At 36.2% G+C, this 11,041-nt stretch overlaps 1 protein-coding gene across 2 annotated transcripts in view; it reads right to left on the bottom strand.

Annotated features, from left to right (window-relative positions):
- Window positions 1-2,030: 2,030 nt before the first annotated feature.
- The window catches only part of SESN3 (sestrin 3), a 64,663-nt gene continuing 55,652 nt past the window's right edge, over window positions 2,031-11,041 (bottom strand). For both annotated transcript variants that reach the window (XM_019737544.3, XM_019737543.3), the window contains one exon: window positions 2,031-9,833. In XM_019737544.3, coding sequence (XP_019593103.3) covers window positions 9,747-9,833 — 87 coding nt within the window. In that variant the 3' untranslated portion in view covers window positions 2,031-9,746. The remainder of the gene's footprint in view (window positions 9,834-11,041) is intronic.

The raw sequence follows: 11,041 nt of genomic DNA, 5'->3' as shown, positions 1-11,041 counted from the left end.
CAGCCTGTGTGGAACTGGTGGCCACAAGCAGCAGGACAGGAGGGAGTTAGAAGTGATGTACAGGAGGCTGCATTACTGCCGCAGTGAATAGAGGCCATAGCCAATGGGTGGTGGAAAGAACTGCAATCAGGGGAGTTCTCCTGAATTTCACCGTGATGCGAAGATCAAGGATTTGTTTACCTTTACTTCTGAGAGCCGGCCAGTACAACAGGGCGTAGTAAGAATTCCTGCCTCAAATTCCTTTTAAAGAGTTCTGTTGGAAGGTTTGGGCTCACCTGTTTTGAAACATGTCAAGTATGGGAGCTTATGGGAGAAGAGACATTTTCTGAGACTGATTTTCTTCTCAACTCAGAAAGTTAGGTGGACTAGAAGCTATGACTTTGAATTGGTTAAACTTCACCATATAGAAAAACGGGCCTAAAAATAAAAAAATTGCAATAGTTTCAAGCTTTCCTGAGTCTTCTCTGGCATCAGGTTTATTGTTCTCTTGGGAAACCCCAGTTAGCCTTTAAACTGACAGGAACTGATTTTTATATATTGGTCTGTGCACCTTCCCCTTGGGGACCATCTTTTAAATCAAAGGGCCCATTCAGAACTGAGGGGAAAATAATTTTTTAAAAATTAAAAAGTTGCAAGCTAGCTAGAGAGGAAAGCTATCTAACCTCCTGTTTGGAGCATGGACTAGGTTTTTTTTAGGAAAATGTCCTGTGGATAGCACAGCCATTTATGTCATTAAGCAAGAAGCTTAGGCTGAACTAATGTAGTGAAGTTCAATATAAGAAATAGTATCAGCAAGATCCAAGTACAAATCCTCACTGTGCCGATGGTAGGTGCCAACTCAGGCAAGCAAAGCTAAGACTCAATTTCCTCATCTGTCAAATGCTACCAGTTCTTTACGAAGTTATTGTAAGAATTATATGAGATCATGTGTGTCAAAGAACCAAGCACACACATAGACATGGAGTTTTATTTTACTTTTAAAAATGACTCAAAGTTGTTAATAAATTCATAGGGAACTAGTGTCAAAAAGCAGGATTTTAAATTGGGGGAGAATTTGTGAAAGGGCTGGGCTGTTGGCTGCATTTGGTCTGATGTGCTCTGTTCTTCATCTCCCTCAGAGGATGAATGTATATGTTGAAAAACACAGACTCTAGTCAGCAAGTGGTTTTGGCTGATCCCCCATTACAGCTGGAAATGGCACAAAGGGAGAGCTCTGCCGTTGATAGGCATTTTTATGTAATCAGCGAGTTAAGAGAAATGAAAGGTTAGGCTTTTCCTGGGGAAACCAAGCATGAAAGACTTTATACATCCTCTATAGCTCTCCAAACCCTATTTTACATTTGGCTCTGCGAGTCTTACCGTCACTCCACATTGCACACGGATGGTCTCCCCTCCCGTCAATGCTCCTTCCTACCTCCTTATTTCAATTAGCTACACTATTCTCCCCCGTTTTCTCATTAATCCATTCAAGCTCATCACTGTCCTGTGTATTTCAAATACATTATTACACTTCACCAGATTCTCAACCAACCACCTCAAGTGGGTATCAGTCCCCTCAAATTGTAGTGTGGAAATCAAGGTTCATAGAGACTGAATTACTCCCAAGGTCACAAAGCTGGTAAAATGTGAAAAAAAATAGGCTTCAAATACAGGCTGTAATCCCACGTTCAATCCTCTTTTCTCATTCTACTTTACTATTTTGATAACAAGAGATAACAGTGAAATTAGTTTGCCTCTTGCTGAGATCAAAATTGGCATTTTAAAAGATAACAATATACACTTTGTCCAACTTACACTTTGTGGTATTTTACTAATACAATATTGAGTGATTGTAAGAAATGTCATGAGAACACTGCGGATCAGGAAGAAATAAGGGGAAAAAAATGACTCTTACAATTCTGATGTCTTCTAGAATGCATGGCTCAGTAATCAAGCAGAAACAAACCTGGGCAAGAATGCTACTCCAATGTAAATACAAATACGTATATGTATATGTGTATATGTATATATACAAAAGCAAATAATCAGGGTTCAGTTTCACCATTTTTATTGAACCAATAAAATTCCTACTAATAACAATGAAATAAATTTCTGCAAGTATAAATGTGATACAGTTTTAACAAAACCCATTGTTCTGTACCTATAAATAGATTTTCAAAATGTCGTAAAAAGTGCAGTTATGAATTGTTAACATGTTAATACACAGTTCCTTTATTTCAAATGTGTTTGTCTTGACTCACTAACAGTTCCTCCTGCATCTGTTCAAATATTACCCATCTCCAAAAAAACAAAACAAAAAAAGAGGCATTAGAACACTAGAATCTTACACATAAACTGATCCATTCAGGTCAGCTTTAGTCAGAATTGTAAAATCAGCAACATAAGAAAAACAAAACCTAGTTATACATATAAAAAGCTTTCATGGGTTCTACAATCTCCTTAACTGCTGACTCATGTAGAGGGCATACTAGTTGAAAAGGCTTATATGGTTAACTACCTTAGACTACATCTACAGCAGGGTCTGGTTTGCCAGAACAAGTTTAAAGTGGCTGTTTATCAAGTTTGCTATTTTCAGAATTGAAACTATAAATATGAGACCGCCGTTTGACAATGAAAATTGTGTAAATTCTAAATTGCATCAATTATCTATTTGATAAAAGCTTATTCTAATTGAAAACCTTATATAGTAAGAGACTGATATATATATGTATATATATAGCAGTCTTAAAGATCACGTCATCCGCCTCACATTAGTCCAAAGTCACGTGCTTCGTAAAAAAAAATTACAGTAACAAAGCACAGGACTACAAAGGCAAAACATCACAGCTTCTGATTACATTGAATAAAAAGTACCAAGGAACGCAAAAGATAATTCTGTATTAATACTGACGAATTAAGGAACTATAATAGACATTTCACAGCATGCTACATACATCGCTCACAACTTAAGGATAAAATGAAGTCTAAAATTGAAAGTCAAGAAGTTGGCAATCTGATTTCATGTGCAATTCAGCTACAAAGTCTTAATATATACATTCATTATGTAGCTGCCCTGCAAAATCAGGATTTTTTTTTAAAAAGAGATTTCAAGTTCAAATCCTATTTCATAAGCTAAAGGATACATCCAGTTCTTCCATGACCAGGAAAGTGATTTTCAGCTTTGAAGGAGCTAATCCAAGTAGCAAGGCCATGTTCCAAGTCAACCTGACAGGGTTGGTTTTCACCTTGCTCACACTGTGCGTGTGGCTATGACTATGCTGTTAGCACGGAGACGGTGCCAAACAGCTTGTGGTTTGCTTTCTGCGTTTATCTTATCTCAGGTTGAAAAGAGTAAATGTGAAGAGAAAGAGGAAGAGAAAAGTTGTATTTTCTTTCCAGGGAAGATACATGAATGCAAAGGAAATATCTGCACTAGATTAGAGAGTTTGGGTCACTTTCCTTGATGAACATTTAGCTCTTTCCATTTATTTTTAGAGAACCAGTGAAATTCAGCAAGGAGAAAATAGTCCCAACATTACAAAGGAAACTCCTTGGTTACCCTGATATGTTTCCTTTATTCTACCTTTTGATCCTTCTTTATCAGATTTGGGAGTCAGTTGAAAATTTGCAAAGACTGGTTTAAGAAAGAGATGTATAATCCATTTCGTTTGGTGTCAGAATTCATGTACTACTTAGCTAAGTAGGATTCAGGAAGATTATTTTAGCATTAAAGACCAGAGAGCTTCTCTCCCTTTTATATTCTGTCAAAATTATACATTCATGTCTAAGAGGTTAAATTGAGGGGTGCAAGGAAATAAACTGTTTTAGCAAATTTACATACCAAAAATTGCATTGATCATATTTAGACAGTTTACTGTTGTCCTATGAGCTGTAAAATTGAGTGTTTGGTCTCAAGGCTATTTGATAGTATGTATTTCATTATTTCAAAGATTTCCACAAGCACTGAAAAGAATCAGCTATTCATTCTTCCCCCTCCCCATATTTCTCCTTTTTCAATTCTGTACTTCTTGGTGGTGCAGCCATGATTAATTTAAAGCTAGAATGAACACTTCATGACATATAGTTTCATAAAAACCATTCCTTCAGTCTCCATTATCGTCTCATTTCTTAACTAGGCAGCTATTCATTCCTGGGCCCTTCAAGGCATTTACTAGACTCTGCTGTCAGGTTGGGCTGTTCATGAATAAGAGTGGATCATAATAATCAATACTTTCAAACAGGGTGGTTCGTCTGCAGGTCAGACCATCTATAGATAAACACAGCCCATGTTAAAACCTGACAAGAGTTTTTATGTATGAATGACACCGAGTACACACTGCTGTAGAGGAAGACAGTTGCTTCTTCCTCTGTCCTTTTCCTGTTCATCCATGATACTGTCTGGATCTACCTGAAATGCAGCTAGGGAAATACAGACTGCAAAGTCAATGCATTCCCTTTTGATCCCACAGTACGTTTCCCCCCCATGAGAACAGGGTAGGCATGGGGGTGAGAAGCTTAGTCTAACCCAGGAAACCTTGAACAAGCCCTTATGTAGCCAATTTTGTGGTATTTTAAATATACTATAATCAAACGGGCTTCTGTGATCCAAAAGGACCACCTAAACACCCCTTCCTTTGTCCTATAGCCTTCTATTAGAAATGTGTTTCGAGGCCCAAATACCACCAATAAAACAAATGTCTGAAACACCACTCATTTGCATGCCAGAAATTTCCTGTTCCACGGAAGGGTTACAGATCAATCTGGACTGCTAGAGATTTTTAACTTTACATTCAAATAACTTAGACTAATACCAGTATTTATTACCTAATACAGATCCAGGTTAGGATTGCAATTCAATCACTGTAAAATCCTGCTAAATGCTAAATTCTGCAATGGTAGAAATAGTTCAATTTCTGTATCATGTATAAATATAAATATTCCTACTTTGATAGAAGGCAAAAATCTTCTATGATTTAAAACATGGAAGTAGTATTACTGAACAACAGAGAGTGAATCCATGAAAAGGTTGGATACTCTGAATTTATAGGCTCTTTGGGGATGAGGTAGAGGAGAGCAAGATATTTTGGCAGCTGGGAAAGGGTCAAACAGTCTAGGATGGACAGGATCACATTGGTGCTGCATAATATCTGGTAGGGTGTCTTGGGCAAAGGTTGGCCAAAACATCGCTGGGTGGTAGAGGCATTGAGAGGGAGCTGGGACAAAGTCATCTTCTTAATGAATGGAGAAAAAGTTACTCAGAAAAGTAAATGCTGGTGACTATCGGCAGGTGGCTGGTGATGTTTGGTTTGGATTGTGAAAAGGCATTAAGAGCAAGATGGGCTAAGAGATGGGAAGAGAGCGAGCAGAGAGGTCGAGGCACTTGGAGGAAGAGAAAGCAAGTGGGGAGGGTGGACTGAATGCAGATAGGAGCTCCCACATGGAAAATGTTCCTTCATGTTAGGTGGACATTGCTGAGGACAGCCACACTCTCGGAATTATGTTCCATGTGGTCTTTGCAAACCTTTTCCTTCCTCACCGGGCGCTGCCTTGACATATACCTCCACCTCTCAGAGCCATGTCACCCCAGCTATTTTTGTTCGAGGTCTCACCTGAGCAGACACTGCTATCTAACTAAGCCAAATTAGCATGGAAGTAAGCTCCACATACAGGGGGCATTTAAATTCTGTTAACTGAGACGAATACATTCATGTTACAGTACAGCTTTGAGGAAAGACTCCTTTGATTCTCAGTCTCCAGAGGAATATTATAGGGAAACACAGTTTATGATGACGGCCACCTAGAATAAGTTCTGATTATACAAATTAGGTAACTTAAAACTCGATCTGAACAGAAGAGCCACATCTTTCAGTATGCTGTTGAATTATACTACTAAGAAAATTTCATGTACTATTTATATAACATTATTGTTGCATAATTTTACTCCATGCAAGACCGTCTATTTGCATAAAAGAAAAAGTCCTATTAGATAAGAGTTTAAGGTCTTGCTTTCCAGACAAATGATTTAAAATTGTCCTTAAAATACAACATGAAACAAAACAAAAAGCCTCATTTGACTAGCACAGTGCAAATCATTTTTACAACATGCACTGAAATTTATTTTATTTCCCTGATGAATTGTCCTTAGAGTTGAAAAGAATCTTACCATCATACATGCGTGCACTCTGCACTAAAGTGGTGAATTATTTTTAAGTACAGAGCTTTAATTGTTTGCTGGTAATTTCATTTTGCTGCAGCATAAAAATCTATGAAAACTCGGTAAGGTGGAAAAGGAAAAAGATGCTCTGGAATAACGTTAATTGTTTTTTAAAAGCATTTAAAATCTTTAGGAGACTTTATAACACAATTAAAATAGGGGTTCTGGTTCAAGTATGATTTTGATATTAAGCTCACATGGAGTTCTATGTTCTGAAACAGCCCTGTGATGCTCGGCCATTATTTGGGTTTCGACTCATAATTAAAGGCCAAGGTCATGCCCCAGATCCCACATTTGCCATCTTTTATTTCAAGAAGTGCCCCAAATGACACAAAGGTTCTTCCTGAGACTGAGACACTATACTTAGCTCAAAAAGGTGAAGAAGGTCATAAGTAGTCCGGTCTCAAAAGCCTGTTTTCCTCTAATTATCAAGAATCCATCTGAGGAAGCCTAATCTGAAGGCTCCAATGAGGCAGCTCCCTGGCCCCGCCCATAGTCAAGGGATCGGGTTAAAGAACAGATTTACTTTCAGATGGGAGAGTATTTTGATATTTCTTAAGGTGATCTGAGAAGTTAGGGATCACAACTGAAGATGGAAAACTTGAAATTCAAAAGTAAATAGACGTAGATCAGGCATACACATCAGTGGATGACTAGACTAGTTTTAACATAAGAAGCAACGAAGTTAGAGAATTCACATTCACATGTGCTTTTTTCTACGTACACTTGCACATCTAAGTTTGGCACAATGTGAGCCCCAGGTGTAGGTTAGCATATCGCATAATCACATCATTTCACCAATTGAACCAGATAGCTCTTTTAAAAATATCACATTTTAATATAAAAAGCTATACTATAAATTACTACATAGTAAATTCAATACTCTGAAAAAATACCACCCTGGAAAACCGCATCAGAATTTCAAGTTTGCATTAGATAAAGTTCACAGCAAACTCGTTGTAAAATGGTATTCACAACCTGGAATGCCGTGCATGCTGCATCTGAGTAGGTGCTTTGGCACCTCCACAAGTCAATTTTTCTAGACTGGTTCACTGAGGTTCATAAATACATTGTTTTGTTTTTGTCTATAGTTCCAAGTCAACTTATTTTCCTGATTATTGATGAGATAGATCAATGCTGAGTTAAAAAGAAACTTTGCTAGGAAAGAGATCTAGTAAAGGCACTAATATTTCCATAACCCAAACTCCAACTACATATATTTCTGGGGCAAAAAACCAAAAACTAAGTGGCCATTTCAGTTACTTAAACCTTGTTTCCCCTTTTGGTCTAAAGCTCATATGGTGTTCTGTGAGAATTTCTCCTCCTTTTCAAAACATAAAAATTATTTTCATCCTGTAATACAGGTCACCTGCACAAAAATATAGGTCTATTAACTGAAAGAATTCTAGAAAAAAAAAAAAAAAGTCAAGCATAAAAGATATCCTTAACTTGAAAGTTCTAAAGTTAGGGAAGTTAAATGGATATTTTGTGTCGTCATCTGGGTTTTGCCATTCTCCTAAATACTTTCTTTGTAGTTAATACATATCTATATAATGTGATATTGAATAAAATCAACATATATCAATAAACAAAACAGAAGAGACCTGGCACGAGTTCTTTGAATAGTCTCTTTAAATAAACCACCCTGTCTTAAAAATATTAGTAATTTTTTCCTCACATGGAAGATTCCAAACAAGATCCTGGAATCCAGAAATGCAGAACTACCTTATGTTAATAAGTTTACAGTCATCTTTCTATTTTCTTATCTGGAACACAATCTAAAAGAAAAAAACCTAATGTACCAGAAAAGGATGATAAATGGAAGGGGGAAATGATTTAACAAAAAACTAGTCCACAATTTCTTCACGAGAGAAAAAAAACAGTTAAGTCCTGTATAACAAGTCAGTCAGTCTAAATTAAACTGATATCTCTGTGGGAACTCTAACAAAAAAATTTAACTATATTATTTTCTATGAAAAAATGGATCTGTTTTAAAAAATTAGCATGTGGGTGTACAATTCAAGTCACCGTTAATTAACTAAAAAGTATTTAGCCGTGCAGTCGTGTCCTACTGGATAGTTGTAAGCATCTCTTTAGGCACTTCACTGGTTCATTAACAAAATACAAATTAAAGCTATAAACATAATGTTGTGCTCTGAGAAGATAGTCTAATCAAGCAACATAAATCAATGCAAAAATGTGACTTTTTGGATGCTTATATTCCTCCCCTAAGACTTGATATCTTTTTTTAACCAGTCGTCCAAAGAGATTTTTCTGGGGAAGGGGATGCTTTGGCATTATGAAAGGAACACTGTTCAACCCCAGTAAGGCAAAAAGCCTTGTGCAATAAAGAAATCTGAACCAAATTTCTTTATGGCTCTGTTTTAAAGGACACTTCTGCAGTGACATAATGGAAAGTTTAGTTGAGTATTTGTTTTTAACATATTGCACTCTTTTTTTTGTTGTTGTCCAATCACATTAATGCATAGAAACACAATTTTAACCTTTGAATAATAAATTGTTTAACCTACTATAAGAAAAATCATGGAAAATAAGTTCTAAAAGCCTAACAGGGAAAAAAAAATATAGGTATATTAACTTTCCTCTGTTTACCGCCATATAGAAAACACTATGAGAAAAGAAAAATGTGCAAAGAAACTTTTTGGTCAGTCTTGTGTGGGTACAGGTTTATGTGCCGACGAAATGAGCTGTGAGCAGCACTGTGAGCACTGAGTATTTAAGATGACTGAGGATGGCTGTCAGTGATAGAAAGGATTGTGCATAATTCCACTTTTAATATGTACATCTGATATGGAAAACTGAAACTTCCGTTTCAGGAGAGAAAGAGAAGAGCTGAATTTGGCATTTCAGTAGCATGCTATAGAATTCATCATGATTAACTTCACATTAAATTATGGACAATGGCTGTATCACATTTCACGTTATCGCCAATAGCAGTAAGAAAAACAAAAACAAACAAACAAACAAACAAATCCAAACAGTGCCTGACAAATAATCTCCTAGGGACACAGGCATGTGTCCTGTGAGCAGCTTAGTTCAACAGCGCATGCTTTTCCTCTACCAAATTTAGGACACAACATGGAAAGTGGAGAATGGCCAGAGGAAGTCATTCTTTGCTGAATTCCAATATCTGAAAAAAAATTGCTTGAGTAGATTGTAAGCGCTTTTCCTTATTTAACAAAAAAAAAAAAGGGGGGGGTGGGGAGGGGAAAGAGAAAAAAATACACACAAACCCAAAAGCGCTGACTTTAAGCATTAACAAACCAGGTTCATGATGTATGATCAGTTTCCAAAACCCAACTAGAAACAATGAAAAGTAGTGCTCCTCAGTATTATTCTTGCAGTTGTTAGTAATGTTAAGCATCAAGAAAAAGAAAACACATCATTGCACATGACAGCCGCCCAAAAGAACGGCTAAACTTTGACACTAGAGAATTGAATAATTTTTGATGCTACATCACAAACAGCTTCAGATGTATATCTTATATGAAAAGGTCTTTACACATATGTGACATTTTCCCTGGGAGAGGCTTCAGGTCAAATATCGAGTTATGGCACGAAGAGCATAAAGAAGTTCAGCTTGCATCCGTGCTTCCATTAAAAGTAAATTTACGTGAACCTAGAAATGAAAATGTTTTCAATTTAATGACCATCATAAACAACTGAAAAAACCTGAAGTCTTTTTTCATGTAGTAAACATTCATAAAGGCTTTGCTTGTATGTACAGACTCACACGCTTGGGCCTATTGATACACGCAGATGATGTAACACTCCAAAGAAAACTATGCTTATAAAAAACAGTTCTTGTAAACACTAAGAATGACCCCTAAAGTCTTAACAATTCCAACGATTTTGTGAAAATATATGCTATGTAAAGCCAATCAATCTCTTGGGTTATGAAATAATACTAATTTTTATAAAGAACAACTTTCCTACAAATTATACGAGTACCTTCTTCCAGTTGTAAAATTTTCTATGGCTATAAAATAATCTCTACATTTCTTGTGGCCTATCCTTATTCTTTGGAAAGCTTTTGGAAACATTTCTTACTGTTTACTTGAAAGATACTAAAGTGAAAATTTGAAGCGTACAGCAGTTTATAATTAGTGTCTGGTAATCGGTAGATATGCATAGCTTACTTGGAGTTTTTTAGATATAACTGTGAACAAGCACCTAACTTTCGGGGGGGGGGGTACTTCTCAGCTAATATATTAAAATGAACACCCATGTATTTTCAAAATTTATTACAAAAAAATGTTGTGATTCTGTATTTAAATTATTTTGATAACTTTCTATAGGTTGGATATATTATCGGATATAATCTCTTGAGGAGTAAAGAGAATTTCTATATGTAACTTAGTAAAAGAAGAAAATCTACTGCAATCATATAACTAGGGCATAAAGATCCATCAAGGAGAGGTGATGGAGGTAAAATGGGTATTTATTTGATGTGTGATTGGCTCTAAGACTTAAAAAAAAAAAAATCTGTCAGTTATTGAGGCCATAATATTCTCTGTCAAGGTCATACAGTTATTTAGTGAATATTAGGACCCTACAAGGATTTTCCTACTCTCATTTGGAAATGAAGATTCCTCTGTATCCAAAGAAATCTTCTTATATAATAATATGTTTGGCGCAAAGGTCCTGCATTATATTGTCAAAATACTAAATTACCAAATTGGAATGAGGACCTGCTGTTCTAATAGGTTAACTCTAATGGCTGCAGTTAAGAATTTCTAAATGGATATGCCTCCTGGGCCAAGATACCTAACACAATATCCCAGTAGGTTTGATTTTTATTAATTGTTAGAATGATAGACAGTTTAG

This window comes from Rhinolophus sinicus, chromosome 14, assembly GCF_057876585.1.
Source record: "Rhinolophus sinicus isolate RSI-liver-muscle chromosome 14, RSI-T2T, whole genome shotgun sequence".
In the NCBI taxonomy this organism is placed as follows: Eukaryota; Metazoa; Chordata; class Mammalia; order Chiroptera; family Rhinolophidae; genus Rhinolophus; species Rhinolophus sinicus.
Note: the sequence above shows the minus strand (reverse complement) of the source record. Positions and strands in the feature narration are given on the sequence as shown.